General features: G+C 44.3%; 1 protein-coding gene across 4 annotated transcripts in view; it reads left to right on the plus strand.

Moving 5' to 3' along the window:
• Positions 1 to 19951, plus strand: part of GRIA1 (glutamate ionotropic receptor AMPA type subunit 1) — a 410043-nt gene that overhangs the window by 322205 nt on the left and 67887 nt on the right. For all 4 annotated transcript variants that reach the window (XM_077468352.1, XM_077468351.1, XM_077468354.1 and 1 more), the window contains exon 11: positions 3867 to 4237. In XM_077468352.1, the coding sequence (XP_077324478.1) occupies positions 3867 to 4237 (371 nt within the window). The remainder of the gene's footprint in view (positions 1 to 3866; positions 4238 to 19951) is intronic.

Raw genomic sequence — 19951 nt, forward strand, 5'->3', positions numbered from 1 at the left:
GTCCACTGTAAATTTCCTGTATGCATGTTATATAAGTGATTTTTACTGCTGCCTTCTGGTTGTTATTAGCAGAAACTTTCTATGGCATATCTATTGAGGAGAAAACAAGATCCATTCTGAGTGACAAAAAAATAAATAAAAAAAATACTATATGAAATATCTGTTTATAACTCAAAAGCTTTTAGTAGTTAATGTTCATTTCATCTGAAAAATGATTCTACACCAATGTAATTTTTATTTTTGTAAAACTACATTTTATGATAAGAAATGTTTCTTGCAATAAATTCAAAGTATGAGAATGTCCTTATGTAGTTTTGTGAATTGATTTCACATTGTTAGAGCCTACCAAGTCCAATTTGGTAGGTCTCATTTACCTTAGTAACCCCTGCTTTAACTAGTTCAGGTTTGCCCTATAGCAGTTTTACTGCTGCAGGGCGGCATCTACGTATATATAGGTGATCTGACACTTCTGGGTAAGGGGCAGGTATGCGTGCCACCGCCGGCTCACTTCCGCTGTGTGTACACACAGTGGAAGCCGTTCGGCTGGCACATAGTAACTGATGTCCTCTGGCACCCGCCAATCATTAGGAGGAGAGGCAGAACGGTGACCTGCCAATGTAAACAAGACAGATCCCCGTTCTGACAGGAGGAATCAAATGGAAATTGTGTCCCTGCAAAGCAGGGAATAAATTCCATCTCATCCCCTAGTAAAATCACCTCAGACAGTGTAATACAACACTGGCTAAGCACACAGTTAAAAATTTGATTGCCTCTGATGGTAACCCCTTCCCAGCCAGAGTTATTAGTACAGTGACAGTGCATATTTTTTTTAGCACTGATCACTGTATTAGTGTCACTGGTCCCCAAAAAGTGTCAAAGGTGTCAGTGTCAGAATGTGCTGCAATATTGCAGTCCTGCTATAAGTCCCTGATCACTGCCATTACTAGTAAAAAAAAAAAAAAAATAATGAAAACTATTGTTTGTAGACACTATAACTTTTGCACAAACTAATCAATGTACACTTATTGGGACTTTTTTTTTTTTTTACCATAAATATGTAGCAGATTACATATGTTCCTAAATTCATGAAGAGGTTTAATTTTGAGATTTTTTATTGGATATGTTTTATAGCAGAAAGTAACAAATATTGTTTGTTTGTTTTTTTCAAAAATGTTGGCTTTTTTTGTTTATAGCGCAAAAGATAAAAAACGCAGAGGTGATCAAAAACCACCAAACGAACGCTCTATCTGTGGCGAAAAAAAGACACACGTTTTATTAGGGTACAATGTCACATGAATGCAATTGTCAGTTAAAGTATTGCAGTGCTGTATCGCAAAAAAATGGCTTGGTCGTGAAGGGGGCTAAATTTACCGGGGGTTAGACAAACATTAAACTTTACAACCAGGCCAGTTGTTGTAGCCAGCTTTCACCTCAATTTATACAGATTTGATGAAGCTCAAAATTAGGGGCTGGTCTAATTAAAAAATATCACCATTGTTTTTATTATTACAACATAGCTTTTGATTAGTAGCAACTGTCATTGTAGCATAAAAAAATGTAGTTCTTAATGTATGAAAGCAAGCTAGATGAGTTAGCTGAAGTACAGACAGGCATAAAAAAACACATATTCAGAGTTCGGTTTTATATAACCCGCTTGGTGGCAGTAGACATGAGCGTATGTGTATTAGCCTGAAGGGTGGCACAATGTTCCTGAGATTTAGTTAATTTGAAAAACCAGCATAAAGGAACACAATGGTGAAATAAAGCCCTCACCCCAGGGTGCGGGCACATCGTGGATCTAGCTGTAGGCTTCTTTTAGCTGCCTTTTTGTATTTAATATTTGCATTTACTAAATGTACCTCTTTGTATATGTTTAGAAAAAACCTCACATATTAATACAGTTATGTATTCAATAAAGAAATCATTAAAGTGTTTGTAACCCTAACAAAAACATTGGATCCTGTTACTTTAAAGCATGTTATACAGCACAGTGTTTGTGCTGTGTAGTTTGGCCCCCGGAATCACCTAAAATACCTGGCTGATCCTGCCTGGCTATGCCCTCCCCCTTCTAAACTGACCATGGTTTATCATGGCTGCTGAGCCCTAGTCAGTTTACGTGCCTCTGTTCTTTCTCCCCTGTCCTCTCCCCCCTCCCATCCCTGCCTGTCAGCTCTTACTAGTGCCCCCCCCCCTGCTGCTGAAATAACTGAAATATACTCAATCTCCTCTGTTAGAAAGCGTCCTATGCTACAGTATATGTTCTTTGTATTATGCTGATTACTACCTTATTTCAGAGCGCTGCTCGGCGGTCACGCGACCCCTTGCTGCTCCCCTCCCTGGCTCTCTCCTCCTCTCTTCCCAACTGACATCAGCGGGGGATTATCGACCCCTACCCCTGTAGCTGTCAGATCAGGAGAGGGAGAAACAAGGAGTCACGTGAGTGCCGAGCGGCGCTCTGAAATAAGGTAGTAATGGGCATATTTTTTACAAAGAACATACACTGCAGCATAGGATGCTTTCTAGCATTACAAAGTGTCTTTACAGCCACTTTAAATATGTTTTTAATGATGCTAGTAGTAGTGTAGTGTATATATCTAAATTGCATCTTAGTATCAGCCCCCTGTATAACTTGCAACACTTACACTACTAGAGGAGAAAACCAGTACTCTCAGTCAATGCTGTGTGGATATGTGTGCTGCATGAGCAGAGGGTTAAGTTCTTCAGTCTGCCACTGCTTCTTTACAGTTCTGTTCCAGGTTGAAGGTCAGATCATCATACCTTACAACTTTTTGAGATGGGAATGAGGGATACCTATCATCAAAAGTATGCAGGCATAGGACACACCCCTTGCCACGTCCCCTTAAAGGAGAATTGTACACAAAATAAAAACAAGATTGGTTAAACCCACAGGTGCTTTTTGTACCACTACTATTCCTTTATATTGTTTTTTGGAATTTACAAATGCAGCAATTTAGAAATCAGATGAAAGGTTTAGCACTGGAAAACACTTTTTGATAGATAAAAAGTGAATTTTATATACAACTATATAGATCAGACCAAAATGAGGGACAAATGAGGAGGAATGAGGGACATTGCTCCAAGTCAGGGACAGTCCCTCGAAATCAGGGACAGTTGGGAGGTATGGATTACCCATGTGGTTCTGGCCTTAGCAGTACTTTGTAAATGCTAAAACTGATTGGACACAAACACAAATCCTTTAGTAGGTAAAACCGTTAAAATATATGTATTTCATTTATGAATATATCAGTAGATTAGCCTTAACAAATGTGCCTATAACTCCCAAACACATTCTGAAATATTGCATAAAATTCATAATGATTTTGTAATAGAAACAGATAAAACACAAATCTGCCCACAATTCCCAAACACATTCTGAAATACTGTGTAAAAATGTATAGCTATCTTGTAAGATAAAAAAGTAAAAATATTACATTCTGAAACATAAATTTTTACAATATATTTTTACAATATACGCTGCTTCAATACTAATTTATTTGGCAAAGCAACTTTTTGTACATTGTGGAGTTGATTTACTAAAACTGAAGAGTGCAAAATCTGGTGCAGCTCTGCATAAAAACCAATCAGCTTCCAGGTTTTTTTTTTTGTCAAAGCTTAATTGAACAAGCTGAAGTTAGAAGCTGATTGGCCACCATGCACTATACACCAGATTTTGCACTCTCCAGTTTTAGTAAATCATGCCATGTATTTTGTACCCAAAATATACTTATTATAAACGATGTACTTACTTAAGGATCTACTTAATACATAACCATTTTAGTTAAATGCAATTCAATAAAAAAAGAGGTTCTGCAAAATATTAATTGTGCTTATCCCTGTGCTTTCAGAGAGCGGATCTTGCGGTGGCCCCATTGACAATTACTCTGGTCCGAGAAGAAGTTATTGACTTTTCCAAACCTTTTATGAGCTTGGGTATATCCATTATGATTAAGAAGCCTCAGAAGTCAAAACCAGGTGTCTTCTCTTTTTTGGATCCACTGGCCTATGAGATCTGGATGTGCATAGTGTTTGCCTACATTGGAGTTAGTGTGGTCCTCTTTTTAGTCAGTCGGTTTAGCCCATATGAATGGCACAATGAAGAATATGAGGAGGGAAGAGAGCCACCTTCTACAGACCATTCGAATGAATTTGGGATATTTAATAGCCTCTGGTTTTCACTGGGAGCATTTATGCAACAGGGGTGCGATATTTCCCCTAGGTGAGTTGGACAATGCATGTATTTTTTTTAAAGTGTTCATTTGTTTGTTTTTTTATTTTTTTTATCTTTGTTTACAATATGAACGATTTTACTTTTAAGTCTGAGCTGCAGAAAATTTTAAAAAGTAATAAATGCATTTATGTACAGTATTTATTAAAGCAGTATTAAACCCAAAAGCAAACATTATTATATTGTAGCTTACCAATTCTTATATGGGATGACTGTATTTGTTTTCTTTTTAGGCTTTTCTTTTCTATTTTCCTCTAGTGATCCAGCTTGCCTCTAGATGTATCAGTTTACAGGGATAAGACAAACCATTTAGCACTAGAAGGGGTGCTTATCAGCTTTTATTTATTCATGTATAACCATTATCCCCCCCGCCCCCCCCAAAAAAACTGTTTGCTGTAACTGATTAGAAAGTCTCATCTTGAGTTTGGTTTCAATGTGTTAGTGTATTTAAATCTGCTTGTACATCTAACACTCTCCTCCATCCCAGAGTGACAGTGCTGCTGTCAGCTGTGCCCCCTGCGCTCCTTCATTGAGAGAGGGGGCATTTTAAAACAGGAGGTGTGTGCTCATGAAGTTTTCTGGGTCTCTCTCACACTTTACTATCTTTGTGCATCTACAAGTGCAGAAGGTTTTATGATAAGTATGCAAACAAAGGTGAAGAATGGTTTACTATCAGTATACAACTTTGATTGCAGATAGTTTTACTACCATTGTGCAGCTCTTGGAAAGCAGAAGGTTTTACTATCAGTGTGCATCTAAAAGCAAAGGAAGTTTTACAACTGCATGTCCTGGAGGTTTTATTATAACTGTGCAAATGCAGAAGGTTTTACTTAGGGCTTTTTTTCTCAGAGAATAGGTGCAGGAACCCCCCCCCCCCCCCCCTAAATCCCCCCTTGCCTCCACCACTACCTCAGTCAGCAACAATAGATCCCTCACACAACAATAGACTCCCCCAGCACCCATAGGTCCCCATAGCAAGAATAGTTAACTCACACAGCAGAAATGGACTGCCCACAACAAAACACCACCTCCAGCAACAAAAGATCCCCCCAGCAGCAACAACAGATCTCCCAGCAGCCTACATCAATAGGCCCTCCAGCAGCCAGCAACAATAGGCCTCTTTCTTAACAGTAGATGCCTACCAGCAACATAAGACCCCCAGCAACAAAAGATCCCCCACCAGCAACAACAGACCTTCACACAAAAACAGATCTCCACCATTGACAATAGATCTCCCAGCAGCCAGCATCAATAGACCCTCCAGCACACCCCACACCCCTTGCCATTACATACATTCAGTGCTGGAGGTTCCAGAACTGCGTTCCCCCGTGTTCTCTTTAAAAATAAGCCCTTGTTTTACTATTGGTGTGCAACTGAAAGCGCAAAAAGTTTTACAATGCCTGGGGAACTGCAAGTGCAGGAGATTTTATTATTCCTGTGCAACTGCAAGTGCAGGAGGTTTTATCATTCCTGTGCGACTTGACGTGGAGATTTTGCTTTATGTAATCAATCTCACCTGCACTAATACGTGCCTTTCAGCTTTTCAGTATAATACATCTTTAAATAACCCATGAAATTGCAAAGAAACAGGGAAAGGGGGAGGAGAGAGGAACCTTCACACAAAAGACCTCAAGGAAAAGTGTTGGTTCTATTGGACTTTTTAGGCAAGATTAAAAAATAAGGAAAAAGATATATTCAAAAAATATATTATTTATTAAAAGACTAAAAATTGAAAAAGAAAAAGGGGGGGGGGGATTACAAAAACATATCAAGTACTGTTATTGTATCCTGTCTATGTTAGTATAGTCTAGGCAATATCCATATTAATTTCCATATATATCAAAGAGTGACAACTTGTACATTAATACAGAAAATAAAATAGACAGGATATCAAATACAGAACTAAATCTTAGATATGTTCTGGCGCTCCACATGTTTCGCGTTTCTGAGCAACGCTTCCTCAGAAGCTTTAGCAATTTTGTTTCTTCATGGGTCCACCCCAAGAGAAATGTGTAGGAGGGAGAAGAGAAATAAAAGGAAAGTATTTTTCCAAGTATATAAGAAACGGTTTTCACTTCGGCACCACTCTTTGATCTATATAAGAGCCTGCGGTTGGTATAGAGGCTTCAGGTACTTTGTAGTGTGAGGCAGCCAAACAAAACAGGAGGGGGTCGTGATGCCCCGTATTCTTTTGAAATTAAAAGGGTCACTTCCTGTAGTATCTTTGAAAAAGGTAGATTGAAGACAGCCTCTCCCAGTTAGTCCAAGGTGAGAAGGGGATCCTTGTAGCCCCTATGGTGTTTTTTCGCCTGGTGAGGAGGTGGGACCACATTTCCCCAGTAAACAGACATAATCACCATCTTAGCTCCATCGCTCATCTGCCACTCCTGGGCAGAGGCTCTTGGCTTTTATTTACACACACAAAGGAAGTGACAAAACAGGAAGTCCTGGCCCCAACAGCCAATCGCTTCCTCCATACCACATAACAAAGGAAATTACATCACAGGAAATTACACTACACAGGAAATCCACAGGGGAGGGCATCCACAGAAGTGAGAGGGAGAAGTCACATGCCTCATCCCCTTGAGGCATGTGCACTGCTCCCTGCTCAGCCACACCCACCATCTTGCCAGTCAGCATGGAGCCCACTCAATACTGCTCACCAGTATCTAGTAAGATCATTCTACTTGTTCTTACAGGCTTGAGAAGATCTGCGGGGACATTGCCACTGGTGTTGTTAATATACGGTACGAGTATATTAACAAGGCAGGTATCAATGTCCTCTTATTAAAGCAGATATGTATCCAAAAGGTATAGCATAGCCACACAGAGATATAATAATATGTTTCTCTCGTAATGCGGACCCTGCTTCTCTAATGTGCATAGACATTTGAAGGCAAGAAGCCCAGTGCATTGTGCTTGATACCTACAAACCGTTAAATGCCTACAGACACAGAGAACACGTCTCCAAGCCCATGAGAAGGTTTTCATACTGACGGTTTTACCGCTGGTTTCCAATTCAATCCAAGTGCACTCTGCTAGAGCGCTCCTTGGTTAAATGAGACCGGGGAAGACACATGACAATTCATAAAACACACATAATAAAATTTCCACAACAGACTGCAAGTGCAGGAGGTTTAATTATTCCTGTGTGACTGCAAGTGCAGGAGCTTGTTATATTTCTGTGCAACTGCAAGTGCAGGGGGCCTTATTATTAATGTGTGACTGCAAGTGCAGGAGGTTATATTATTCCTGTGCAAGTGCAGGAGGCTTTATTATTCATGTGTGACTGCAAGTTCAGAAGGTTGTATTATTCATGTGTGACTGCAAGTGCAGGAGGTTTTATTATTCATGTGCAAGTGCAGAGGGCTTTATTATTCATGTGTGACTGCAAGTGCAGGAGGTTTTATTATTCATGTGTGACTGCAAGTGCAGGAGGTTTTATTATTCATGTGTGACTGCAAGTGCAGGAGGTTTTATTATTCCTGTGCAAGTGCAGAGGGCTTTATTATTCATGTGTGACTGCAAGTGCAGGAGGTTATATTATTCCTGTGCAAGTGCAGGAGGCTTTATTATTCATGTGTGACTGCAAGTGCAGGAGGTTTTATTATTCATGTGTGACTGCAAGTGCAGGAGGTTTTATTATTCCTGTGCAAGTGCAGAGGGCTTTATTATTCATGTGTGACTGCAAGTGCAGGAGGTTTTATTATTCCTGTGCAAGTGCAGGGGGCTTTATTATTCATGTGTGACTGCAAGTGCAGAATGTTTTATTATTCCTGTGCAACTGCAAGTGCAGGAGGTTTTATTATTTATGTGTGACTGCAAGTGCAGGAGGTTGTATTATTCATGTGTGACTGCAAGTGCAGGAGGTTGTATTATTCATGTGTGACTGCAAGTGCAGGAGGTTTTATTATTCCTGTGCAACTGCAAGTGCAGGAGGTTTTATTATTCATGTGTGACTGCAAGTGCAGGAGGTTGTATTATTCATGTGTGACTGCAAGTGCAGGAGGTTTTATTATTCATGTGTGACTGCAAGTGCAGGAGGTTGTATTATTCATGTGTGACTGCAAGTGCAGGAGGTTTTATTATTCCTGTGCAACTGCAAGTGCAGGAGGTTTTATTATTCATGTGCAGAGGCGGCTCTCTAATTAGGCAAATTAGGCAGTTGCCTAAGGCCTCGCGCTCAAAGGGGCCTCGCTTGCAGCTGCTTAATTTGCCTAAGAGACGGCTCTGAGGCTGGATGAGACAAAGCCGTGCCTGTAACTCTCTGGCTCCTGTCACATTTCTAAAAACATGGCCGTGCACGGGCATGGATTATCCTCTCCCTCTCTCAGCTCTTTGTGGCACTCCCGCTCAGTGTACTCCTACACTTTCAGAAACAATCTTACAACAAGGGAGGAGGCGGAGCTGCAGCTGACAAGTGCTGAGATGGGATTGAATGGGACGATGAGAGCTCATAGCGCCGAGATCGGAGATCCCACGGGGAGGGATAGAACCAGCGCGAGTTCATTCTGCATGGTGGGTGCAGGGTGGTAAGTTGGTGGAGTTGTGCAAGTTTCCGGGAGTTATTACTGTGGTTGAGATGACGGTGTGACCGTGAGAGCAATGTCTGCAGGGAGGTGCGAGGCCAGTTCTGGTGCTGTGTGTGTGCAGCTAGCTTCACTTCCTCACTGCATACCAGTGGTCACTCTCTGCAGTGCTGGAGCAATGCATTAGGGCTTGTTCACACCATGCACTTTCAACCCATCTGCATCCCCCTCCTGCACATACCACCCACCCCCATTCACTCCATGCCCCCCTCCTGCACATACCACCCACCCCCCATTCACTCCATGTCCCCTCCTTCATACCACCCACCCCCATTCACTCCATGCCCCCCTCCTTCATACCACCCACCCCCATTCACTCCATGCCCCCCTCCTTCATACCACCCACCCCCATTCACTCCATGCCCCCCTCCTTCATACCACCCACCCCCATTCACTCCGTGCCCCCTCCTGCACATACCACCCACCCCCATTTACTCCATGCCCCCCTCCTTCATACCAACCACCCCCATTTACTCCGTGCCCCCTCCTGCACATACCACCCACCCCCATTTACTCCATGCCCCCCTCCTTCATACCAACCACCCCCATTTACTCCATGCCCCCCTCCTTCATACCAACCACCCCCATTTACTCCATGCCCCCTCCTGCACATACCACCCACCCCCATTCACTCCGTGCCCCCCTCCTTCATACCAACCACCCCAATTCACTCCGCTCCCCCCTCCTGCACACACTAACCACCCCCATTCACTCAATGCCCCCCTCCTGCACATACCACCCACCCCCATTCACACCGTGCCCCCCTCCTGCAGATACTACCCACCCCCATTCACTCTGTGCCCCCCTCCTGCACATACCACCCACCCTTATTCACTCCATGCCCCCCTCCTTCACCTACCACCCATCCCCATTCACTCCGTGCCCCCTCTTGCAGATACCACCCCCCTAGTCACTCTGTGCCCCCTGTTGCACATACCACCCACCTCCATTCACTCCATGCCCCCTCCTTCATACCACCCACCCCCATTCACTCCGTGCCCCCCTCCTGCACATACCACCCACCCCCATTCACTCCGTGGCCCCCTCCTGCACATACCACCCACCCCCATTCACTCCGTGGCCCCTCCTGCACATACCACCCACCCCCATTCACTCCGTGGCCCCTCCTGCACATACCACCCACCCCCATTCACTCCGTGGCCCCTCCTGCACATACCACCCACCCCCATTCACTCCGTGGCCCCTCCTGCACATACCACCCACCCCCATTCACTCCGTGCCCCCCTCCTGCACATACCACCCACCCCCATTCACTCCGTGCCCCCCTCCTGCACATACCACCCGCCCCCTGTTGCACATTCCACCCACCCCTAGTCACTCTGTGCCCCCTCCTGCACATACCACCCACCCCCATTCACTCCGTGGCCCCTCCTGCACATACCACCTACCCCCATTCACTCCGTGCCCCCCTCCTACACATACCACCCACCCTTATTCACTCCGTGCCCCCCTCCTTCACATACCACCCGCCCCCTGTTGCACATTCCACCCACCCCTAGTCACTCTGTGCCCCCTCCTACACATACCACCCACCCCTAGTCACTCTGTGCCCCCTCCTACACATACCACCCACCCCTAGTCACTCTGTGCCCCCTCCTACACATACCACCCACCCCTAGTCACTCTTTGCCCCCTCCTACACATACCACCCGCCCCTAGTCACTCTGTGCCCCCTCCTACACATACCACCCGCCCCTAGTCACTCTGTGCCCCCTCCTACACATACCACCCGCCCCTAGTCACTCTGTGCCCCCTCCTACACATACCACCCGCCCCTAGTCACTCTGTGCCCCCTCCTACACATACCACCCGCCCCTAGTCACTCTGTGCCCCCTCCTACACATACCACCCGCCCCTAGTCACTCTGTGCCCCCTCCTACACATACCACCCGCCCCTAGTCACTCTGTGCCCCCTCCTACACATACCACCCGCCCCTAGTCACTCTGTGCCCCCTCCTACACATACCACCCACCCCTAGTCACTCTGTGCCCCCTCCTACACATACCACACACCCCTAGTCACTCTGTGCCCCCTCCTACACATACCACCCACCCCTAGTCACTCTGTGCCCCCTCCTACACATACCACCCACCCCTAGTCACTCTGTGCCCCTCCTACACATACCACCCACCCCTAGTCACTCTGTGCCCCCTCCTACACATACCGCCCACCCCTAGTCACTCTGTGCTCCTCTCCTACACATACCACCCACCCCTAGTCACTCTGTGCTCCTCTCCTACACATACCACCCACCCCTAGTCACGCTGTGCCCCTCTCCTACACATACCACCCACCTCCATACAATCTGTGCCCCTCTCCTGCACAAACTACCCACCGCCACACTACTTTTTCTTTCCTTCTTTCCCTCCTTTCTTTCCCCCTCCCTGCCAGTCCATTTGCTTATACAATGGCTATTCCAACAGTATCCCCCCCCCCCCCATGCCAGCACAAAGCCTTCTCCTTTTTTATCTCTATACAAACCAGAATCTCCCAGTTTCACTCCAGTTCTCCTCTAAGCATCCCTCATCTCCTACCCACTCCCCCCTTTTTTACCCCTCCTTCTTCAGGGGCTAAGGAAGAACCCTGAGGCATAGCATCTTACTACTGCTGCTGCTTTGGTGGGTGGGATGTGTACTGCATCAATCTTTGCTGACCCTCCTCTCCTATCCATCCCATGTGATTGGCGCAGTACACATCCCACCCACACAAGCAGCAGCAGTAATAAGATGCTCCACCCCGGGGTTCTTCATTAACCCCTGCAAAGAGTGTGAGTAGGGCCTCATGTGTAAATTTTGCCTAAGGCCTCACAAAGCCTAGAGCCGCCTCTGTTCATGTGTGACTGCAAGTGCAGGAGGTTGTATTATTCATGTGTGACTGCAAGTGCAGGAGGTTTTATTATTCATGTGTGACTGCAAGTGCAGGAGGTTTTATTATTCATGTGTGACTGCAAGTGCAGGAGGTTTTATTATTCCTGTGCAACTGCAAGTGCAGGAGGTTTTATTATTCATGTGTGACTGCAAGTTCAGAAGGTTGTATCATTCATGTGTGACTGCAAGTGCAGGAGGTTTTATTATTCCTGTGCAAGTGCAAGAGGATTTATTATTCATGTGTGACTGCAAGTTCAGAAGGTTGTATTATTCATGTGTGACTACAAGTGCAGGAGGTTATATTATTCCTGTGCAAGTGCAGGGGGCTTTATTATTAATGTGTGACTGCAAGTGCAGGAGGTTATATTATTCATGTGTGACTGTAAGTGCAGGAGGTTTTATTATTCCTGTGCAACTGCAAGTGCTGGAGGTTTTTTTATTCATGCGTGACTGCAAGTGCAGGAGGTTGTATTATTTCTGCAAATCTAGGAGGTTTTATTATTAGCGTGCAACTGAAATTGCAAGAGGCTTTACTTTCCCTGTGCAACTACAAGTCAGGAGGTTTTACTATCTCTGTATAACTGCAAGTGAAGGAGGGTTTATTATTCTTGTGCAACTGCAAGTACAGGAGGTTTTATTATTCCTGTGTGACTCTAAGGCCGCGTACACACGCGCGGACTGTTCGCCCAACTTTGTCCGTCCAACAGTTTCGGCAAACAGTCCGCTCAAACTTAGCATGGACGGACATGGCCACACACGATGGACGAACAGTTTGCTGAAACCGTGCGCGATGACGTGAACGGCACGTACGACGGGGCGAAAAATACGACGTCCTATACACTGCAATGCAACCTTCCGACCTGGAAATCCTTTCTGAGCATGCGCGAGACTTAGTTGGCCGAACAAGCCTACACACGAGCGAACAGTCCGCTGAAACCTTGTTTCAGCGGACAGTTTTTCGGAATTTCCGTAAGACCTTGTTCGTCCAACTGTCCGCTGAAACTGTCCGCTGAAGCCCCACACACGAGCGGACTGTCCGCCCAAACACTGTTCACCGGACATGGTTGGGCGAGCAGTCCGCGCGTGTGTACGCGGCCTAAGAGCAGGAGGATTTATTGCTGTGCAACTGCAAGTGCGGGAGGTTTGATTATCAGTGTGCATCTGCAAGTACAGAAGGTTTTTGTATTTGACTATATGTGTATTTCTGAAATGTATATTAATTTCACATTTTTGTCACTTGAGCACAGGGATTAACATTAGCAAGCAGTCAGCTTTTAATTGTCTTTAGTGCTTGCTTGAAAATGAAAAGGGGTTCAGTCCTACAAAGACTTGACTGCTCTGTCCACATGCTTCTGTTCTCACCATGTGCACAATTAAAAAATATATAACTGGTGAGAAACACTTGGAAGGATATGCTTTTCCGGGTCCTTAGGGCAAATTAGGGAATAAGCTGTGAAAACATTGATGCAGAAAAAAAGCTCCCTCAATTAAACTTGTGGACATAATAAACATGCACATCTTCAACGAAAGCTGTCAATCCTTGAATCTTGGTTTGCTTTGTGTATTTCTTCCAGATCTGTGCAGTAATCATAGGCATGTGCATGGGATTAGGGTTGCCACTTCATCCCTTTAAACTCAAACACATAGTAATTACACAGGTTCTGAGGCTAATTTAATGCTGATAAAGCACCAAGGGAGTTTTATTTCTACCTTAATCAGCCAGGGAACCTGTGTAATTAATATGTGTTCAGTTTTAAAGGGATTAGGTGGCAACCGTACATGGAATGCCGGTGTCTTGTCATATAACGTCCCCCATCGGATAGTGTCCGCTGTGTACTGCGCATGCGCAGTACACAGCAACACAGATTCCGAAAATTGCCGAGGATGAACGGCGCCTGCGCCGTGAGTCCAGGTTCTAGCCCCACCATCCAAGTGGACATAGAGTAGGAATAAAAAAGAGCCGAGCGCAGCGAGGCCGAGCCCGAAGCGTGGCGAGCAAAGCTCGCACGCGAGGGGCCTTCTAATATTCACAACCCTATGTCCGCTTGAATGGTGGGGCTACCACCTCCACTCACGGCGCAGGCGCCATTCAGCCTCGGAGATTCTCCGAAGCTTCGTCTGCTCCGTACTGCGCATGCGCAGTACGGGGCAGACACTATTTGATGGCCGGACACTATACGGCAGAACACCGGCTTCCTTCCTCTCCTGCTGGCTGCTGCGGAGGATGTTTCAGGATATAGAGTCGGGGAAGTATGTAATTTACCATCCCCTTGCTTTTCTGAATGATGCAAACACTGAAAATGCACTACAGTATTTATACCGGGGGTCAGAAACCCATCAATCGCAATCTACCCACCAATAGGTCCTTCCTTGCTGACCCCTGGAACCTGGACAGGAGCAGGGTGGAATTTATTGGAACCAATCCCCTGTGTTTCTCCTCCACTCCCTCTCACCAGCATTCAGCTACTGCAGATTCTGAATGAATATTGTGAGTGATCGGTACCGAATGGTAACCTTTTTTACTATTCTTCAGTTTGTGGATGAACAGGATGAGCAGGAAGCTGCTCAGCACAGAGTACTTCCCATTCTTTTCCTCTCCAGTGCAGCTGAGCCTGCAGAGAAAGGGACTGGGGAGTCTCTGTCCTCAGTCACTTTATCTGTTTCAAAATGAGACATCAGGGTTCTGTGCAGACCCCTGATATTTCACCAAAGGCTTCTAGAAAATTGAAAAATAATAATACAAATAATAATATTGTAAAAAAAAATTAACAAAATTTAATTGTAAAAGATATTTACAAAATTAAATAATAATAATAAAAAATACTGACAACATCCACTGCCCTACTGACACCAACCTCTACCCTACTGGCAAGTCCACTGCTTTACTGACACCATCCACTGTTCTGATGGCACCATCTACTGCCCTTCTGACAACCTCCATGTTTTAATATATTTTAACATGTTTGTATATGTTTATTTATAAGAGTGTATGTGTGTGTATATGTGTGTGTGTGTATATATACAGTACCTCACGAAAGTGAGTACACCCCTCACATTTTTTTAAATATTGTATTCTATCTTTTCATGTGGCAACACTGAAGAGATGACAATTTGCTTCAAAGTAGTGAGTGTACAGCTTGTATAACAGTGTAAATTTGCTGTCCCCTCAAAATAACTCAACACACAGCCATTAATGTTTAAACCGCTGGCAACAAAAGTGAGTAAACCTCTAAGGAAAAATGTCCAAATTGGGCCGAATTTGCCATTTTCCCTCCCCAGTGTCATGTGACTCATTAATGTTACAAGGTCTCAAGTGTGAATGGGTAGGAGGTGTGTTAAATTTGGTGTTATTGCTCTCACTCTCTCATAGTGGTCACTAAAAGTTAAACATGGCACCTCATGGCAAAGAACTCTCTAAGGATCTGAAAAAAGGATTGTTGCTCTACATAAAGATGGCCTAGGCTATAAGAAGATTGCCAAGGCCCTGAAACTGCAGCACGGTGGCCAAGACGATACAGGGGTTTAACAGGACAGGTTCCACTCGGAACAGACATCGCCATGGTCGACCAAAGAAGTTGAGTGTACGTGCTCAGCATCATATCCAGAGCCTGTCTTTGGGAAATAGATGTAAGAGTGCTGCCAGCATTGCTGCAGAGGTTGAAGGGGTGGGGGGTCAGCTTGTCAGTGCTCAGACCATACGCCGCACACTGGATCACTGCCTCAAATTGGTCTGCATGGCTGTTGTCCCAGAAGGAAGCCTCTTCTAAAGATAATTCACAAGAAAGCCCCCAAACAGTTTGCTGAAGACAAGCAGACTAAGGACATGGATTACTGGAACCATGTCCTGCATTCTGATGAGACTAAGATAAACTTATTTGGTTCAGATGGTGTCAAGCGTGTGTCGCGGCAACCAGGTGAGGAGTACAAACAAGTATGTCTTGTCTACAGTCAAGCATGGCAGTGGGAGTGTCATGGTCTGGGGCTGCATGAGTGCTGCCGCAACTGGGGAGCTACAGTTCATTGAGGGAACCATGAATGCCAACATGTACTGTGACATACTTTGGAGACTGGAATGTAGGGCAGTATTCCAACATGATAACAACCCCAAACACACCTCCAAGATGACCACTGCCTTGCTAAAGATGCTGAGGGTAAAGGTGATGGACTGGCCAAGCATGTCTCCAGACCTAAACCCTATTGAGCATCTGTGTGGCATCCTCAAACGGAAGATGGAGGAGCGCAAGGTCTCTAACATCCACCAGCTCCATGATGTCGCCATGGAGGAGTGGAAGAGGACTCCAGTGGCAACCTGTGAAGTTCTGGTGAACTCCATGCCCAAGAGGGTTAAGGCAGTGCTGGAAAATAACGGGGGCCACAAAATATTGACATTTTGGGCCCAATTTGGACATTTTCACTTAGGGGTGTACTCGCTTTCGTTGCCAATGGTTAATGGCTGTGTGTTGAGTTATTTTGAGAGGACAGCAAATTTATACTGTTATACAAGCTGTACACTCACTACTTTACATTGTAGCAAAGTGTAATTTCTTCAATGTTGTCACATGAAAAGATAGAATAAAATATTTACAAAAATGTGAGTGGTGTACTCACTTTTGTGAGATACTGTATATACACATACATACACAAGCATGTGTATTTGAGCTTTGGGGTGCACACCCTAATACAATAGGCTGTGCATAGCTATTGCAGTAATCTAGTGTGGATGGGTGTAGTGCGTGTGTCGGTGTCTGCCCTTGTATCTGCCCCAATGTCATTTTCTGCAGGCAGTCTGTAGTGGGTTAGGCTGGCTGTATTACTACGGCTCTGCTTTCTGCACAGACTATGTGCAGCACAGTGATGATGTCACTGCTACATTTTTTAAGGTAATAACTGGATTTGCAAAGGCATTTGGAGCACACAAAGTGAGATTTTATCCTTTGTGGCTATTAAAGATTATATTTAAATAAACGTTTTTCTGCCCAGGGTTCATCTTTAGTGGACCATCCATGTACTTTACCAGGCTTTTGATACAGATAATCTAGGTCATCGTAGCAAGATGAAAAAAAAAAAAAAAGAAGACTGCATTAATATAGTAAGTGGTAATTGCTTTTCATATACTATACCTTGCATGAATTCTTCAGTGGCTTTGCTCTCGTCAGGGCAATATGCTACTGTATTAGCAATGGCTTATAATTCATTTTAATTATTAGGAGAGTGCCAGCAATAGCTGCTGCTCCTTGAGCTCCCACAGAGGCCGCTAATAATGTTTGTGTGAATACACTGGAAAAACGCACACAGTGTCTGCAGACGGCCCGAAACTGAATCCATACTCGGCAGGGGATATTGAGTTCTCCTCTCCCTTTCTCTAGATTTATTTTAAAAGCAATGTACCCCCCCCCCCCCCCCTCCGCGTGCAAATTCACAAAGCTCGGCGCAAAGAACGAAGCTGCACAGCGTGGGCAGCTGCGGTGGAAGCCTCTCCCCGCCCACCTGCATGCATAAACATGCATACTAAATCTCATCCCTGTGCCTTACCCCTGCTCAAAGGGGCAAAGTGTTAATTAAATCTCAGCCAGCTGAGTAGTAGATGACTCGGAGACATTGCTGGAGCCGCAGGCCTTCTGGATTTTATGTATTTGCAAAGGTCACCTCCTGATGAGAGATTTTGTGCTGAAAAGTTACACAACTTAGGAAAAATAAAGAAAAGGGGCATACCTTGAAGTGAATAAATATAGGAAGAAGTTATACATCATTATTAGCCAGGATGGGACTAAATGGCCAAACTGTGTATTTTAAAAATGGAAATATTATCTGGATAAAACAAAAATATCATCTAAGCATATACCTCCGCACTGTGTAATGATGTAACAATTATATACTCAAAAATGAACCAGTTACATTAAAAGGTAACTCCACTTTAGTGGGAAAAAAAATTAGCAAAAAAAAAACAATATAGCATATACAATTGCAACACAAGTCATATTGTAATTGAATGGTATTAAGAATTACATTTTCTTTTCAATCTGCAGCTCTGTAATTTTCCGTAAAATGTAATGCAATATGGCTACCTGGTGGTGCTCTGTACACGCCGCTATTTTTAGCGGCGTTTTGCCGGTGGTATTACAGTGCTGCCCCATTGATTTCAATGGGGAGCAGCGGTGGAGGAGCGGTAAACACAGCGATCCTTCACCGCTCCAAAGAAGCTGCTGGCAGGACTTTTCCCTGACGTCCTGCCAGCACACCGCTGTAGTGTGAAAGCCCACTACATACAATGGTGCCGCTTTTTTAGGGCTGATTGCAGGCACTATTTCTAACACTATAGTGCCTGCAAAACGCCCTGGTGTGAAAGGGGTCTAAGATACAAGTCAGATTTCAGGTATCCCCTGTAACAAAAATAAATTTTTGGTGAGATACTCCCAATAGGAAATCACATCTAAAGGGATGCAGGGCCTGCCAATTGTCTTCAGAATAACAGAAGGTAGGAATCTGCAACAAAGTTTTCAAAATCCTTGTAATATACACAGATCACCCAAAAGGGAATTTTTTTCTCAACAAAAGTGGTGCTACACTTTAAAGTTGCAGGTACTCTTAATCACTTAAGCCCCGGACCATTTGGCTGGCCAAAGATCAGAGCACTTTTTGCGATTCGGCACTGTGTCACTTTAACTGACAATTGCGCGGTCGTGCGACGTGGCTCCCAAACAAAATTGACATCCTTTTTTCCCCACAAATAGAGCTTTCTTTTGGTGGTATTTGATCACCTCTGCGGTTTTTATTTATTGCGCTATAAACAAAAAATAGCAAAAATTTGGAAAAAATTCATTATTTTTTTAACTTTTTGCTATAATAAATATCCCCCAAAAATATATCAAATTTTTTTTTATCCTCAGTTTAGGCTGATACATATTCTTTTACATATTTTTGGTAAAAAAAATTGCAATAATCGTTTATTGATTGGTTTGCGCAAAAGTTATAGTGTCTACAAAATATGGGATAGTTTTATGGAATTTTTATTATTTTTTTACTAGTAATGGCGACGATCAGCGATTTTTATCGGGACAGCGAGATTATGGCGGACACATTGGACACTTTTGGCACAATTTTGGGACCATTCACATTCATACAGCGATCAGTGCAATTAAAAATGCATTGATTACTGTGTAAATGGGACTAGCAGTGAAGGGGTTAACCTCTAGGTGGAGTTGTAGGGGTTAAGTGTGTCCTTGGGAGTGATTCTAACTGTGCATCGCATTGTAGCCCATTATGTGTCACTTACCTGAAACCGAAGCCTGCGATGTCTCCAATGTCCCCACTAGCAGCGAGCGTCCATCTTCACCCCTTTTCCTTCCGGGGCCACGAACTCTGGCTCTGAGACTGGCCGGAGTCATCAGTCACGGCATGACCCCCTTTAAAAACAGCACGATCTGCCCTTTCTAAAGTGCGCATGCACCGTAGCATTCGGAGCACGGCTTTATTGTAACTATCTCCTAAATCGTGGAGATTTAGGAGATATTTCCAGCATCTACAGCTAAGCCTTATTATAGGCTTATCTGTAATCAAAAGTGGTTGTACAGGGTGTACAACCACTTTAATAAACACCACCATAATGATGTTCACCTTTGCCGTAATCCGTTGTAGTATGTTGTAGCCTCCAGAAATATCTAGTACTTCTGGGTATGGGGGAGCATGTGACCTCCTCTACTTACTTTCAGAAGGCAGTATTCAGGCCTGAGCAACCAATCACAAGACCCAAACATTATTACATGAGTAAGGGGAGAAGGTCTATGACCATGTGCATGGTCCAACACTGGGTTTATACTCTGAGCTTCAGAACATGAACATGGCAGAATTTTGGGAAGTTAAATATTAAACTCTGGGGGGTGGCCTATCAAAACAACCTATAATTTTCCCCTAATGGGCAAAGCCACAAATAAAAGTGATTTATATAGTAATTTTTTTAAATAGGAAACATTATATACTTACCTGCTATGTGAGGTGAAACGGCACAAAGCAGCCCCAATCCTCCTTTTCTAGGATCCCCCTACTATTTGTGGTGTGCCACCATAGGAAGCCACTTCCTATTGTGGTACATGCAGGCTCAATCCCGAGCCACGTAGGCTGCATGCTCAATCCATAGACACAGACAGTGTGGCTCAGCCCCACTCCCTGCTCACTTGTTAGAGGTTTTGACTGACCATGGCTGCCGCTGACTCAGCAAAGCCTGTGAGAG

This window comes from Lithobates pipiens, unplaced genomic scaffold (assembly GCF_037356315.1).
Source record: "Lithobates pipiens isolate NorthernLeopardFrog02 unplaced genomic scaffold, aLitPip1_a1.2 Scaffold_8, whole genome shotgun sequence".
NCBI lineage: Eukaryota > Metazoa > Chordata > Amphibia > Anura > Ranidae > Lithobates > Lithobates pipiens.